Raw genomic sequence first — 17,302 nt, forward strand, 5'->3', positions numbered from 1 at the left:
AATATATTATTCCAGTGAAATACGCATTTGAAAATACGCATCGATGTTGCCTATAATGGACACCACCGGGGTCCATTATAGGATTATTTACAAATATCTTGGCGCCTATAGTGGACCCCCCATTTGATTTCCATGTAAGCTGTCACGCCGCCGACGGTGCCTATAGTGGACCCTCCCTGAGTGTGCGTATAGTGGACCCTTTTGAGTGTTTACATTAATTAAATAGTTAAAATAACCGATTGTTGCGGCCACTAGGTCATTTGTTTGTCAGGAACTGCTGTGTAGCCATGTAATTGATGTTCCCCCGGTGGAAGTTGCCTGGAAATAGTTGATTTGGGCATTTATATTTGAGTTTTTCTGAAGGGGGTCCACTATAGGCGCAGGGTCCACTACTAGCACACAACCCCTATATAGTGCTTTAAAATTTCCGCAGAAAATTCAGCGGAAAGTTTTCTAGGAGTTCCTTTGGAAACTCATCCAGGCAGCATCAATTTATTACGTGATACTTAAATCTTAATTTCCGTATCCTCCCCACCCCTCCGTGACGCATTTTCTTGTTTGAAAATCTCGAATTCCACTCTAATTTCTCTAAGATTTTCACCTAGCTCCTCCTGAAATTCCTCTTGAATTTACAATAGTTACACCGGATATTCCTCTAGAATTCATAGTAGGTACACCCAGTGGAGTTTCACCGGGAAATCCTCTAGGAGTGCCACTAAATGCCCAATGTTTCTGGTTTATAGTTTCTATGATTGCTCTACATGGAATTCTTCAAAGACTTTCATTCGAATATATTTTGGGATTTTTATCAAGATGCTTTTCCAGGAAATTCTGTAAAAAATTACCAGGAGTTACACCAGTAATTCTTCCAAGAGATAATTTTGTTATTTTTTTAATTTGAAAAAAAAAAAACACTAGCAAAAACCAGTTCCATCAGGAACCATACTAACAAAAGTATCTGCATAGCAGCTTATAGAACAAAAGCCTTCGGACGAATGCTCTTTAAGCTCTTATACAGCAAAAATGTTAGTTGGGAATTCCTCCAGAACTTCCACAGGAATTGTCCTAAGAGTTCCACCCCTAATGCTTCTAGGGTTTCTACTAAGAATCTTTCTAGCAGAAAGTTCTTCAGTAGATCTCTAGAATTTCGTTCAGTAGTCTCTCAGGGTATTTCTTTGGGTGGTCGTTCAAAAATTCCTTCAAGAGTTCCTTCGGAATTTTTGCCATAAATTTTCCATAAGTTCAGAAGGAAATCGGCCCGACAATTCCTTCAATAGATTCTCCGGGAAACTTTTAGATAAATTATCCGCGGAAACTTTAGATGATTTATCGGTGAACCCCTCAAGAAGAGATACCCGGTTTGACTCCTACAAAAATTCTCGGTGCATCTTCTGGAGAAATTCCTGGTGAAGCTTTTGGAGTAATTCTCAGTTTAACTTCTGTTTCTAAAGCACGGAAAACTTCATTTTCTAGTACGGAATCATTTTATAATCAATTCCTTGATCACAAAGAACCAAATGACAGATTGGTTTCTCACACTTTGCACCTCAGGTGTGAAACACAATATGAGGTCAGCTGCTTATGCTGTAAAACAATTTCTCTGGTGACCATGGCCTGGAATGATCGAGATCATCTTTAAACGAACTTTGGTCTGGCTTGCATATTAAATTGGCTTTTGCGGGCTGTTCGGGCTCGTTTGGAAGTTAACCATCAATGTAAACTTCTTTTCCCAATCAGCCTAGATAGCTGTGTAGTGTCGGTAGCGGTTGTTCCAATTGGCTAAGAATAACACTACGGACCGCCTGATCCAGTGGTAAGAGTCCACTAAACAGGTGACCCCTAATTCATGGTGTTATGCGGCTTTATGCTTACCGTGCCAAGGAATGAATGGTTAGGAGGGTCTAATAAAAACCTAACCACAAACGGAGCCTGTGGAGAATTAGGGCGTCCTCCACAGAATTACGCCCTTACTGCACTAACCGGAGCAATAGTGCAGTGGACCTTGCGTTTCTCCGAGATAATCAGTTGCCCTTCTTAAGTCTCAAATTTGAGGCTAAATAAGGGCAGGATTATTCAAATGTTGTAAATTAGCTTACATTACTACCTTCATGGTTTCGCTTAATGCGTTTTCGCCATTGGCGTTTTTCAATTGACACCGATTTGATTCGTCGTTGATGTTTCCTTTTTGTGCTGTGATTGTGAAGTGTGTAATCCTGTCTAGTTTGGGTAGTGGCTACGGCTAGGAAACCTCTGATCAATTTTCAGCGTAAAAAGCGTGTATAGCCCAAGTGGCTCTACTTCTAAAAGTTAATTTTCCTAGGGTAACTTCTGTATATGTTACCTTGTGAACCCAGTTTTGCATCTTTCATTATAAATGAATTGTCGTGCCTCGGGCATGCTATATTTTAGAATAACGTCAACAGCATGTTTCAACCTTTCTTTATGGATGCCTTCAAGAATGCTCTTGTTTTCAGCATCTTTTCGCTGTTATTTGGCAGTATTGCTACGATGTTTATATCATCTGAAGTAGCTCAAACATTAATTTGAAATGCTTCAGCTGGATGTATTACTTAGGTAGTACAGTTCATGGATAACTTAACATAGAATTGCACCTAACCCAACTCTGCATAAGCAGAATTTGTCATGAGTTGACTGATTGATCCATTTGACCTTCTTTGCCCTTTTGAGTGTTCCTTCGCAAAATTTGCGTATTTAGGCGATCCTGCTTAACAAACTAGGGTACCTGTACTAACTGGTTGCGACCACATTTTACGGATAACTCGCTTCCATTGCTACTCCAAGAGAGTTTCATTGTGGTTTTGTACCTACAACGCCCTCCATTGTGGTATACCATAACCACAGACAAACAGACGTAACACCTTGAACGATTTTCATGGAAATCCATCGCCCTGTTCACCTGGTGCAAAAGTTGCACGAATCACTGTGTTGTGCAATATCGTCAACAGAAGACGCTAGTGTGAATCGTCAAACGCATAGAAAAACGATATGCGCGCCTCTGGATGTGAAAGCCACAACTATGAAAATTTAATATGATCGTTAAAAGCGTGGTCGATGGAAATTTCGTAAGTGTTACGTCTGTTTGTCTGTGCCATAACTATTGCTTTAAAAGAAGCTTGTCCTCTGCGGTCTGTGCGACCGTAAGAGGTATTCCTGAATAGAACTCTGATATGTTCAAGTTCAAAATATCTTCGGATAAACCATTCTTTTGTATAGTTACGAATCTCTAGCTTCCGCTTGAGAATTATAGCTATATAATCGACTTAGTGGGCCCTAAAAAGCTCTGCTTACTTCAAATCTCCAGGTGCAAATGGGGGGTTGTCCTATTTTTCTCCAAAGGGATTTGAGTATTTCAAACATGTTTTGAACTCTTGTAGTTTACTATTGGGTATTTTCATGGCGTGAAATTACTCTATAGATTTATCCCGAAAGGATGCGTGCGTTGCATAAAGAAGGAATGAGTTCCAGATTCATCTGGTTACCTCGTTCTTTCTGAAATGCTTGAAACGCATTGTCGATTATCACATCTGTGATGTTCGTCTGGCTGACATGCCTTTTCATGTGAACTCACATGCTTCCCAATTTGGGATGTCCACAGTGACTCTTTTACACAAAGTTGTATACATTTTCAAGAAAGCACTCGCTCAAACGTAGTTTTTGCTTGGGTGATTTCTTGAATATTGATGATGCTTTTGATGACGTGCCTTTCAATGTCATATTGAAAGTGGCATGACGTCACAAGCTACCTTCCAATGAGTTATAGGCTCTCTTTACGCTTATGCGTTTTACAATGTCCTTTTCAGGGCACTGATTAAACCCGTTGTGGTATGGGCTATGAGCTCTCGTTGCGCTTATGCGTTTATTCCCTCTTCTAGGACATCCCTTCCTATTTCATCACCTTTCCCTTTCCTAATCCTATTCCATCCCTTGTCCCATTCCCTCAGGTAAATGATGAAATAGGCTTATATGTATGGCGATGGCACAAATGTCCCAAATGGAGGATAACGTGCCTCTGGAGCCGGCCTTCTGATACCTGATATGGCCTGGAAAGATCGAGATCATCTTTAAACGAACTTTGGTCTGGCTTGAATATTAAATTGGCCTACGAATTTATTTTCTTGGCTCCAACGTTTGGAACCCAATTTGTAATCTTTACAGTCGAAAATCGCAAGACAAGATTGAGATCATATGTACCAAAACATTACAAATTATAAATGTAAATGATTAAAATTTAACTGTCGAAGCCTACATTTGTTGTAAAAATCTGAGAGCAATACAATATGGATATCTCCGGTGGCCACACCGGTGACCACGTGGAACCAATATGACTATTCATTTGGAGCCCCTATAACCATAGCAGTAAAGACATTTATCATGACCATGCTGAGGGTGACGGGCTCGATTTACGGTTGGCCTAGGATTTTCTCGTAAGGGAAATTACTCTTATTCCCATGCGCATATAGTGCCTGCCACACGATATACATATGTAAACTAATGATTGACAGAGAAAACTCTCAGTATATACTAGTAGAAGTTCACATAAAACACTTAAAATCTGAGAGGCAGGATTTTGTCCAGTAGGGATGTTACGCCCATATAGCCGATAGGGATGTAGGGCCCATATAGCCGAGGCGGTAAACGCACGGGTATTCAGCATGACCACGCTGAGGGTGACGGGTTCGATTCCCGGTCGGTCCAGGATCTTTTCGTAAAGGAAATTTCCTTGACTTCCTTGGGCATAGAGTAGCTTCGTGCCTGCCACACGATATACACATGCAAAATGGTCATTGGCAGAGGAAGCTCTCAGTTAAAAACTGTGGAAGTGCTCATTGAGCTGAGAAGCAGGCTTTGTCCCAGTGAGGACGTTACGCCAGGAAGAGGAGAGGATGTTACGCCAAGAAGAAGAAGAAGATGACTATCAATCTCTTTGTGTATCACAAGAACAACAGATATGAAAATCAACGAAGGTTGCACCATGGCGCTGGGTTTTGGAGCGAAAACTATACGAAGTTCATTGTTGTTCCCCAATTGACCACCTTCCGGAGTCCCTGTGAACCGTTCCGCATTGACCAGACCTGCCCAGAACCCTTCAAAAATGGTCTTAAACAATATGTTTCTCATTTCAGTGAAGCGTGCAGAGAAGTAATGCAATAAAATGCATACAGGGAATACATTTGTGGATTTTCAAGCACATAGCAATGATGAAAACTAATATTTCGCATGTTCCGGATTTCCGGAACCGGTTCTCAATAATTAGTCAATATTAATGTCTATAATCAAAGTCCACGTAAATACCTTTCCAACGACCCTTGGACGGTCCTGATTACTTGTTTGGTTGCAAAGTTATAGCTTGCCAAAGTTAGGGTCTCAAAAGCGGCATTTTTCAGTTGAAGCAGGTTCCCGGTGGCCACAGTGGCCGAATCCGGATTTCTCCGGTGGTTTTGAAAACTAGACTTGTGCCCCTTTCATTTGAGCCAAAGAGATCCAAAATCGGTCAAGCCACTGATTTTTGCGAGCTGTCCAAAATTTGGGGTCAAAAATGACCCCAGGGTCTTATTTGTAACTTTTTTTAGGGACTAAGGAAGGTTAAAGATGTAGCATTTTAGGGGAAGTTTATGATATTGCTAGGAGCCTTCTATTATGTATGGGAGAATATACTTTAAGAGGGGATGAGCTGTCAAAATTTTCCCACTTATGCTACCGTGATTTCAGAATCCTTGACAAAGGTCCAATAAGGACCGAAACGTCGAGTTAAGAAAACGTATAGTTGTTTTTGATTGACCAAATCAGACTGAAATGCCAATTAAAGATATCATCCAACGTACAGTCGATCACCCAAAGAAAGTCAAACTCAAAGCAATAAAACAAGTACGACCACGATTCTCATCAGTCAACGAGTTTGAAACTTTTACTATAAATCATTTTATTGCAATAGGTAAATATCATTTAAAATAAAAAATCGATAATTTTGCTTTCGGGGTGAAATATGTTTTCCACCTGAATTAACCACCCCAGTATGCGAAATGCTACGCAAAACTTTTACGAGTTTTCTCAATTTTTAATTATTCAAGTTTTAAATTTAGTAAATTTTATGAAAACGCCTTAAAGTATGCACTTTTCATACTGAAAAAGTGATTACTTCCGGAAAAGCGCAATTTTATGTATAAATTCGAATATTTATAAAATTTTTGGTGATGAAATCGTGTTTAGCAAATACTTGGCAGCTAAAAGCATCCATTCGAATATTCATTACATGTGCGATACAACCACGGAAAGGGTATTTGAGATTCGCCAAACACGCAATTACGGAAAATATTTATATTAAAACAGAAATATGTGACTAATTGACTGTAAAACATGTAACTCATCATTCAATAATCCTTTAGCCAGATGATGGCCATTTTATACAAATTGTTTTAAGTTTAAAGCAATATTTTGAACAAATGAAAATGACCCTCACGTCGATCAAATTCACCCCCCTGATCAATTTCACCCGAAATCACGGCACCTCAAACATGCTTTTCGTCATAAGTGCCCATCTTGCCATATATGGCAAAATTTTCAATAAATACAAAAATGTCATGTTTTGCAAATTATAATAATTTTTCTTATTTGCATTTTTTTGACTTTTAAAGCTCATTGACATTTTTCAATGTTATAAAAGTTCACATGATTATCTAAAAGTCACCCATACATAACTTTTTTGTAGGTAATGTCATTTTTAAGTTATATTGAGTAAAAAATGGTCAAATACTTTAGCCCTTTTCAAATATTAGTCTAGATAAATAAAAAACAACGTATGCAATCTTGCTTTAAAATACATAGTCTGTAAACCTAAGAAATTCCATCGGATTCTGAGACAGTTTTGCCAAACCCCTACGGCGAGTTTGCGTGAATTCGTCATACACTCTAAAAAACACACAACCGAAAATGTTCAAAGTGCCATAACTTTTTTGTACATTTTTTTACCATTATGAAACTTCTACAGATGGTAGCTAACAGAATGAAGTTTATTCTCACAAAATATCACCAAGGTAAAAAAAATAGCTTTTTGAGATATTTAATTTTTAGTAACAAAATTCAGTTTTTTCGGAAGAAAAACTAAATAAATTTTTCAATGTGTATTTTTCTGAGAGCCACCATTTATTAATCTACAACTTTGCCGAAGACAATTTTCCGATCAAACAATCAGTTTCAGAGATATGATTTTTCATTCGCATGTGTTCCATTTTTTCATAAGCCCTATTTGAAAGTTAGTCGAGACTCCATAAAAAGTTTTAATATGAAAAAATGGTTATTTATATTGAACAGCCGTGCAAAATTATATGCAAATCAAAAATTTTTTCGTGCTGCTTCGTGGAAAGCCTCATTTGTCATGTCCTTAACGGTAGAAAATATTTTCGATCAATAAAGTGGGACATAAAATGAGGTTTAAGTACAGAGAAATCACATAACGATTTTTCTGGCTACAATCTCTTCTGATAATGGTGGGATAAGCACGTTCTCAAAAGAGGGGTTTTAAAGGTTAAACCCCTCCCATTTCCGAAGTTGTATGTATCTACCGTAAATCCCGTCATTCATTTCATCCGAATTTGCAATACTTTCGCATTCTGAATTGCTTCCGTTTGAGCGCAGTATAAGTACTCACCTGGATCTCATTCATATGGATATAAAGTGTATCATGCTCATCTCAACTACCGCTATGATATGTATTTATTCTCCGGTGACGGTGACCTTCGCTGGATCCAAAATTTGGATACCAAATGAACTTCAGTTTTTCGATTTCGATTTCGTCTGTCTGGTGTTCTCAGTAGTTCTTAGTAGTACGATACTTGATCTAGTGCGATCAACACCTAGTTTGACGATGCTCTTCGACGCTAAATCAGATTTAGTAAATCTCAAAATATAATCAAATCTTAGGAAAAACTACCAACCTTCTTGTGTTTTTTTTTAGGATGAGGAATTCAAAAAGATGGGCGTCGAATGCGTTCGCAATGCTTACGAACTGCTCGAGTCGACGAATTGGAAGGTGGAAAAGATCACCTCCAAAGGTGATACCATCCAAAGCTGCACTCGGGATAAAATAGGAAAAATCTATAAATTAACGGTAAGTACGGTTTCATCTGGAAGTGTGCAATTTGTATCACGTTTGTCTTGTCTTTCTCCTAACAGGCAAAAATTCACTATCCTGCCAAGAAGTTGCTACAGGAGCTGTATTACAAGATCGAGGATGTTCCGAAGTGGAATCCCACGTTGTTGGAGTCGAAGATCATCCGGGTGAGTTGATGTAGAATAGCTTTCCCCTACAGTTTTTGTAATACAGTTCAATATCTTCCAGAAAATCGACAGTCATACGGATATATCCTATCAGGCGACGATTGGCGGTGGGGGTGGAGTCGTGAAGTGTCGTGACTTTGTAAATCTTCGGTGTTGGCAATTGTGTCGCGATGGACGTGTGATAGAGGGCGTCGATATACATCCAACAAACTCTCTAGCTCCGCTGTTGACTCCCGTTACTGAAGAGGTTGGTGATAACAGCGGTGACAATGATGAGGATGACGACGAAGTTGTGGATGGTGCTGATAGCGATGATGAGTGTATTTTGGAAATGCCATCACCCAAGATGTCCAAATCGTGTAGTGAATTTAAGCTGGAAAGTAGTAGTACTAGTGATAGCAATGAGCAAGCAACGAAAAGAGCATTTTCTTCGTTGAGTAAAAGTTTGGGTGCGCAGGACTTCCAGCACGGTGGAGCTGGTGGTGCCAATTCCGATCCGGAGGATGTGTTCTCGGATGCGCTGACTGAGCACCAGGATCGAGTGAGTGAATCTGTTAAGGTGAATCCAGGGAAGAGCCGCAGAAGACCTCGAGCTGGCGACGAGGTACAAAAGGGCGGAAATGTATACGTGAGTGCCGCAATCAGTATCGATTATCCTGGTGCTCCGTGTTCTAATAAATATATTAGGTAAGGCAAAGGGCAATTCTGTTCCCGTGTAAAATGTTTGGTATTGTCGCTGTTCTACAACAAACTTAAGAAAAAATCATCATCAAAGCATTATTGAATTAAAAAATGTTCAAAATTTTACACAAATTCTACGCGATGAGCATTCAACTGATAAATTTTAGTTCAAATTGTATTTCAATAACTCCATTTCAGAGGTGAAAACAAAGTGTCGTGCTGGGCGATGCGTGAGATTGATAATCAAAAGGAGTACTGTATATTCGAATGGCTGCTCTGTTTGGACTTGAAGGGCTATATTCCACGTTATGTATTAGATACTGTAAGTATTTTTTAGTAGTCAGCACGTGCATCAAATTACTGTATTTCTTTCCAATTCCATCTATTTAAATTTAGGCCTATACAACTTTAATGCAAGACTACATGACTCATCTCCGCAACTACGTGACGGAGCTTCGGAAACAAGGAAAAGTGCCTGCAGCAGCCGATCAACGACCCGCCCCTAATTCCACCAAACTCCCGACCGGTGGTCCGAAAGCTTCCTAGTTTATTACCAATTAGTCAAAAGAAATTGAAACAAAAATAGAAATTCTATTTAGTTTAATTTATCCAACAAGTCAATTATATTGCAATTGCTAGCTAGTTTATATTTTACCCCCGGTTGATTTTCGTTTGCATAATTTCGCCGCAATTCATTCGTGAATGCGTGATGGAGTTCTTTTATCATGCTTTCATTGAAACACTCATCCTTATGCTGGTCAATAGCAAACTAGAATATATTAGGATTCAATTGCGATTTTCATCTTCTGCGTACTGATTGGTTCACTTCGGAAAACGAAAGGACTGTTATTCACTAGGAGAACTTATTCCAATAGCTAAACTAAGATGTGCATTTACCTTACAAAAGGATCATGGGCCTCACCGTTCACAAACAATAGTCAAAGTATATTGTTAACGTAATATGTTTTTTTTTCCTTGGCAAAGCTCTCAATCACACACCGAAACTGATCAAAACACATTCTTAGCAATCAGAATAATCGTTTTCCCGTGGCGTATTTTGTACTTTGTGATATAAATACATTTATTCTATACACAACGAGGGAGGACGTTGGCAGATGCACGTGACCAATCAATTGACTCCGAAAGTTCCCTTACAGCAGGCAACCGCACGCTGTCTGTTTAATTTACAAGTTCATTGCTTATAAGTAGGAGAATGGCAAGAAAAAAGTTCATTCGAATCAAATCTTAGAGAGATTGTACCTTTTATGCTCTATTTTATTGGAGTAGAATTTTGATTCACTTTGAAGAAGTTCAAATGATTTGAATCATTCTGAAAGAATTCCTCAAAAGATTCCTCTTATGCCATTCTTTATTATCCAGTTTTACCCTGGATCAGATCACGGTTTCAACCCCAACCCGTCATGGTTCGGATGTTTGACGTTTGTTTGTTTGTTTACACATTTTCCGCTAATCCAGTTCCAACAACGGCATTAGTCTAGTCTAGTCTAGTCTACACATACACAGCCATTCATTGAAAGAATCATTACGGTTAAAATTGGTGGGAGTGACAATGCTGAAAAGGTTAATGTCACCCCTTGATCCTTGATCTTTTCTGGGATGAAATACAGGTATTTTCTCCGTGTCGTGGCCCTAGTGCCTAGGCTTATGCGCCTTAACTAGCTCTCTGAAAATAAACTAAGACGTTATGGTCCCATGACGCCACAATGACGACCCATTCAAAAAATATACATTAGTTTTACGATTGTGACATGTTCAACCCTCGTTGGTTTGACCGCATCTAATCTGAACACTTTTTAATTTAACCCCGCTAATCTGCACATCGTTCAAACTAAAAATGGTTTGAACTAAAACCATTTTGCTCATGGAACGGGGTGAAACGGGAGGCAGAATCGAAACAAAACAGCAAAAAGGGTTACCATTAGTGTGTTTTTCGATGCCAACAGGGTTACTAGAAGTTCAAATTAAAAAATGAACCGCGTTGGTTTGCATAAGGTGTCAACGAGGGTAGACGGTACGGATCATACAACAATATAGTGTAAAAAATAAATCAGAAACATCTCACCAGTTCCATCTCAACGGACGATCGTATCCTAGCTTCGATCTGTACTTAAAGGCAAAATGTTGTTGCGACCATAACTAATTGCAAATGCTCCATCGAAATCAAAAAGCGCTTCCTAAAGAATGACATATGTTCCATGAAAATGTACAATTTTCCCCAAAACTAACTGAAAATGATATTAATACGGGCTCGGTAGTCTAGTGACTACCGCTCCAGATTCGTATGCAGAAGATCCTGGGTTCAATTCCTGGCCCGTTCCTTTCTTCCTATTTTGTATCGTTTTATATACTTTCCCCCTTCTATCTATATACATGTACATATAGCTCATGTACACTACCCGTCATAAGTACGGACTCACAAAAAGTATTGCCACAATATTGCATCACCCTGACTCACCTCGATATATCTTAAACCTGAGGACTTACAAAGATGCTGTCTTCAGGAAAGTTATTCAGAAGACCAAAAGCAACAACTTTTCTGAAGGCGGCGTTTTTGTAGGTGTTCTGGTTTTAGAGATATCGAGGTGAGTCAGGGTGATGCAATATTGTTGCAATACTTTTTGTGAGTCCGTACTTATGACGGGTAGTGTATATTCACATGTGCATAGTCATCAGAAGAACAGAACCGGGATGAAAGTGAGTGTCAATCTCAATCTATCATATAGGGTTTCGAACTACTTGGGCACCCGCGTCCATTCGCGGCACCTCACAGTAAAACAAATCAAAATATCACTTGCCGCATATTTTCCAAACGCACATCCGTAGGTAATCATCTCTTGGCAACATTTCCGCGACGGAATCAACAGCCAATGAGCTGCATTTTCACTCTGAAGCCGCACAAGTACTCAAAACAAATATTACACAAAGATGGGTGCCGAAGTGATTTCCCATTTGATTTTGCTGGAAGTATGACACTGGTGCCGAGAATTGGAGCTGGACTAGGTGCAGTAAACTCGTTCAAAATTAACTTTCCGGTAAAAAAAATCTTCACAACAATCACTGTTAACAACAAATTCACGCATTAAGTATCTGATTCCGGTGGAAGAAGTTGACGAAAACGATTGTTTCGTTGTGAATTTAGGTAATGCCCAATAGTATGGGACACGCTTGTATGGTAAAAATAAATCCTCGCTCCAGTCGACTTTTTAGATCCCATATAGGTCCCATATGAACTGTACAAAATTTCAGCGCAATCGGTGAAACTATAATTTAGCGCAAGCAGTTCAAAGTTTGCATAGGATTCACTATGGGAAAAGTTACTCTTTCGAACAAAAATCCTAGAGGTCACCCTTTTTCTCCTTAATTCAAATCGATCAATGCTTCTTGTAGAAAAATCGTTTAAGAAACTTTCCTTCGAAGACCGCAAAACGATTGGATGCTTGTGGAAAAAGTTATTGATTTATTACCGCGTAGTGATTTAACGGACGGCTTTTTGTTTTGATTTATTAGCAGCACTGTTGCTGCCGTTGTTGCATAGGGTGGTGGGAGGCATCACCACCCCCAGAAACAGCAGCAGCCAAGGCAGCAGCTACAGTGCTGCTAATAAAACGAAACAAAAAGCCGTTCGTTGGATCACTAACACAGCTCAACATTTTTTTTTGTCTCAAGAACAAACTTATGTGTCTCCGAAGGATTTTGGGCTACTGAATCCGAATCCGGGCTCAGATTTGCTCCAAAACGTCACATTTTTGAGCTATACCTCAATTTATAGGGCAAAATATGAGATTTTTGACTTTTTTGACTGCAAGCCCTTAAGCAAGGAAATATTTTTTTTAAGCAATCAAAAGGTTAATTGGTCAATTAACATCTAAATTATCGACTCATGCATTTTTTTTTTCTTTTACCTAATCAAAATTGATAGATTTAAGCATTTTATGTTAGTATGAAAACTTGCATGCAACTTTTGGAGGCTGACTTGTATGGCAAAATATCGTACCTAACATAAATCGCCTAAAACTATCAAATTCGATTTGGTAATAGGAAATATTTTGCATGAGTCGTTGATTTAGATGTTAATTGACCAATTAACCTTTTGATTGCAGAAAAAAATATTTCCTTGCTTAAGGGCTTGCAGCCAAAAAAGCCCAAAATAGCATATTTTGCCCTCTAAATTGAGGTGTATCTCAAAAATGTGACGTGTTAGAGCAAATCTGAGACCGGATTCGGATTCAGCGGCCCAAAATCCTTCGGAGACACATAAGTTTGCTCTTGAGATAGGCAAAAATTATTATTACTATATATTTAAGACACTTTACCACTTAAGTGGCATTCGTGTCTGAATAGGCAAAAAGTTATTTTTTGTTACGCTGTGTAATCGGTAATAAATCAATATCTTTTTCCACAAGCGTCCAATCGTTTTGCGGTCTTCGAAGGAAAGTTTCATAAATGATTTTTCTACAAGAAGCGTTGATCGATTTGAATTAAGGAGACAAGGGACGACCACTGGGATTTTTTACCTGAAAGTGTAACTTTTCCCATAGTAAATCGTATGAAAACTTTGAACCGCTTGCGCTAAATTATAGTTTCACCGATTGTGCTGAAATTTTGCACAGTTTATATGGGACCTATATGGAATCAAAAAAGTCGACTGGAGCGAAAATTTGATGTTTTTCCCATACTAATGCCCAATGTTGTTTACCTGTTGTACCAGGAATGGGGTCAAACCCCTAACGCCTACGAGTCATGCAATCAAGCGAACTGTGCCGCATTATCTTCAGATAAACATGCTAATCTTTCACATTACGCCTGGCATCTACGCAGCAATGCATGTGAGAACCTTCTGTGACAGAAGTTCTGTCAACCATATCCCACCAACACTCCGACATCCGCATCAATTTGTGCAGACGCAGAGGTTTATTCGGATTGATGTGGATACAAATGATTGCAATCATCACTTCCTTTCATACATTGACCTGCAACCTGACGTGGCAGGCGCCATTGTCGCCAAATATAGAAGATCACACAATGAAGATGCTATATTTGTAACTCTCGTGATCCCTACACCCGGTAGATAACTCATTGGTTCCTTGTGTGAGTGTAGCTGGTCTGGCGATGCTGGAGTAGCATCTACGGGCGGTCAATCAAGCTCAAGCTCAGCTTTTATTAAATATCTTTGAGGACGTTTGAAAATCCCTGGAGGAATATCTAAACAAATTCTGTAGGGATCTCTGAGCCAGGTGATATTTCAGTTAGAAACGTAAGAGCATAATTTTAGCAGAAATTCCTGGCAGAAACTCTGAAGAGTTCCGTGATCAGGAAGTCAGACTCTCTTCTTAGGTGTCATAAAACAACGAGGGGTGGTTCAATTTTGACATTTCTTGCCGACCGATTTTATAGCTTGATCCTAATAGGCAAGGTTGCGACCATTCATTTGCAAAGATTTACATTTATTTGTTATTATCTCAGTTCAGAAGCATGCTATCGAAAAACAATGTATGGATGAATTTAACCTTGGAGTTTTATCTGAAAGTTTGCCGAATAATATTGGGGTCGCACACGCATACCAAAGTCGTGAGCGAGCTGTGAAGGCAACTTTCCACAGCGTGAATGTAATTTACATTCACCGCGTGGAGAGTTGCCTTCATAGCTCACTCACGACTTTGGTATGCGTGTGCGATCCCAATATTATTCGGCAAACTTTCAGATAAAATTACAAGCTTAAATTAATTTACATTGTTTTTCGATAGCATGCTTCGGAACTGAGACAATAGCAAATGAATGTAAATCTTTGCAAATGAATGGTCGCAACCTTGCAGGCCGCGTTTTTAATCTGTTGATAATTTTCACACAATTTGACGTGAAGCTGGATTTTTTTTCGTGTGTAGGTAATGTGTTTTTTATCCATTTCTCGATTATTATATTTATTGAATAGTCAACATACATATTCTCTAAAGTATAGAGTTCATAGTCTTAACCGTTCTAGGTACTCTATACGATGTCCCAGTATAATGAGTTTTTCCTCAATTTAAGCCCCCAACAACCTATTTTTTGCTGTTATTCATTCTCAAGTAAAGGAACTCAGTGGTGTTCAGCATGAGATCATTGCAGAACTTGGTGCACATCGATCATTCTTAAGCCCTCATCAAGAGTTCCAGTTAAATATCTGTCATATGCGCGTTCAAATACTATTAAAAACGTCCACCGAATAATTACATTTTCTTTCGGAGTCCATCTGCAACTCAACAACAAGAATTTCTACAGGATTCCCAAACAGATTATACACTTTACTCTCATCCTGAATTGCACCAAAATTCTCTCTAAGCTTTCCTCCAACAGAATTTCCCCTTTTTTTCTTGGAGTTTCGCCAGATTCGCCAGTGTTCCTTCTACGTGATCCAATCAGTTTGTATGCTTTGTATAGGGACTAGCTCGAATCCAAAGTAAGATTCAATCCTGGATTCAATAAAACACGATCAGATGATGAACAGCAAATCTAATTCTTCAATTACTTGCGCTCTGAAACAGCGTCTTTACATCACTACGTCTCAGTCAATTCTCTCTTCCAAGTAGGTTCCCGGCTACTATGACCGTTTCTTCTCGTTGTCCCTAACAACGAGCACATGTTTCGGGACACCGAAGCAAATCATCTACTCATTATTTTAGAATAACATTATCAATTTCCTTCATTTCAAGATGAAAAAGCAGCACAAAATCTGAAGCATTGAATTAACATTTTGAGGAGTACCACTTAGAATTAACGCAATTAATGAGAAATCTAGTATAAAGCTCTTTTCCTCAGATTTATTTTGCTATTCAGTTATTTATCGCACTATTATATTGCAAAACATATTGTTTGATTAGTTGCTCGTTTAATAGATAATGTAAAGTCTGTACGAGAAACCAGTCCGGTTGACCAGCAGTCGGATTTCTGGAAGAATATCCGAAGAAATACCCGGAAATCTTTTAGAGAAAGACCAGAAGGTATTTCTAAAGAAGTTCCTGGAGAAACTTCTCGGCGAATCCTTGGTGGAATTCAAAGAAAAAGATAGGGGGGAAGGGGAATTTATAGGAAAATTCCTAGAGAAAACCGTAACCTCTTATTCGTATTCTAACTCTCATACTTCAGCAATATATTTTTTTTAATTTTTGGAGGTCGAATGTAAAATAAACTGTTTTGTGATGAGAACTACAAAAACAGTTTAACCAAAATACTTTGTTTCACAAATTTTTGCCACACAAATCTGCCACAATGTCCTTCTTCAAAACACACAAATTACTGACACACTCGGTTATCACCTATCCCTTTATGGGGATGACATGCTTGCTTTTTATTATAACAGTTGACATTTCGAACATAGAATATTGTACACTTCCATGGTTCAAACTGTTACGGCTGTATCTGTCGCAATCCTTCTGTACATACACTGATGATTACACTAATAGCTGGGTAGATCAGCAATGAATGTGCTCAACAAAAGGCGGGGATAATGGTCACCTCAAATCATCTTCCGATTATGATGGCGTTGTGGGTAGAGAAACGATGCGGTTATCATGTTGAAGTTCCTTGGCGGGAGTTTTACTACTTCTGTTCCTGGGCGAACCACGACTGGCAAGCTTCGGCAGCTATTTCGCACATGGTGGAAAGCACCTTCGCGTTGCCCTCGTAATCTGTCCAAAAAAAAAGATAGAAAAAAAAACAGGGAATTAAGTAATGACACGAGTGAAATCCAGGTCAACACTCTGCCAACAAACCGATGGAGTTTCCATTCCGCTTGCCGAAGATGCTTCCGTTGAAGGGTGGTTTCCGGTAGCCGGCTTCAGTGGTGCTGCTGAGAGCCAGAACGATCAGCGCCACCAGAACCAGTGATCCGATCAGTTTGAGGCAAGCCATATCGATGAGAATTATGTTGGTAGAGATGATACTACGTTGTAGTCAGGAAACTCGGGAAGGCTGCTAATGTCCTAAGGATAAGAGGCACCACTGAACTGATGATGAATGGATAGCGTTTCGGGCCTTTTATAGTAGGTAAACAGTCTATGGCAAACTGCTTTTGCTAGCATCGTGAAGCTGGGATGGTCCCAGCTTCATTACGGCCAAATCCCAGAACAATCTGAGAGCTGATTTTTACTGTGGACGCAACGGCAATTAGAAAGGGGGTGTAGATTTATTCAATTAATTAGGGCGACATGATTTTAGCGAAAGGGTGAATGGGCGTGAGGAAAATCTGCGGAGCAAGCCATCCTAGTGAAAAGCACTTTGAACATCAAATTCATTGTAACGAAGGATGAATTTTCGTGCTTTAAATGTT

At 39.1% G+C, this 17,302-nt stretch overlaps 2 protein-coding genes across 6 annotated transcripts in view; one reads left to right on the forward strand and one right to left on the reverse strand.

Moving 5' to 3' along the window:
* The window catches only part of LOC109431670 (steroidogenic acute regulatory protein-like), a 37,427-nt gene extending 27,335 nt beyond the window's left edge, over window positions 1-10,092 (forward strand). For all 5 annotated transcript variants that reach the window (XM_062852619.1, XM_062852622.1, XM_062852618.1 and 2 more), the window contains exons 8-12: window positions 7,973-8,125; window positions 8,191-8,295; window positions 8,357-8,982; window positions 9,175-9,298; window positions 9,373-10,092. In XM_062852619.1, the coding sequence (XP_062708603.1) occupies window positions 7,973-8,125; window positions 8,191-8,295; window positions 8,357-8,982; window positions 9,175-9,298; window positions 9,373-9,522 (1,158 nt within the window). In that variant the 3' untranslated portion in view covers window positions 9,523-10,092. The remainder of the gene's footprint in view (window positions 1-7,972; window positions 8,126-8,190; window positions 8,296-8,356; window positions 8,983-9,174; window positions 9,299-9,372) is intronic.
* A 6,190-nt stretch (window positions 10,093-16,282) lies between these two features.
* Window positions 16,283-17,004, reverse strand: LOC109430859 (SIFamide-related peptide). Its single transcript, XM_019706952.3, has 2 exons — window positions 16,746-17,004; window positions 16,283-16,661 (listed from the first exon to the last, which is right to left on the reverse strand). Exons 1-2 carry the CDS (start codon window positions 16,882-16,884, stop codon window positions 16,573-16,575), a joined length of 228 nt encoding a protein of 75 aa, XP_019562497.1. The 5' UTR covers window positions 16,885-17,004; the 3' UTR covers window positions 16,283-16,572.
* Window positions 17,005-17,302: the final 298 nt, after the last annotated feature.

This window comes from Aedes albopictus, chromosome 2 (genome assembly GCF_035046485.1).
Source record: "Aedes albopictus strain Foshan chromosome 2, AalbF5, whole genome shotgun sequence".
Classification (NCBI taxonomy): domain Eukaryota; kingdom Metazoa; phylum Arthropoda; class Insecta; order Diptera; family Culicidae; genus Aedes; species Aedes albopictus.

Excerpts from the sequence above, each read along its gene's own strand:
- LOC109430859 (XM_019706952.3), bottom strand. The coding sequence starts at position 16,884 with ATGGCTTGCCTCAAACTGATCGGATCACTGGTTCTGGTGGCGCTGATC. Across the intron at positions 16,662-16,745 it reads GCGGAATGGAAACTCCATCG|ATTACGAGGGCAACGCGAAG; the intron begins GTTTGTTGGCAG and ends TTTTTTGGACAG.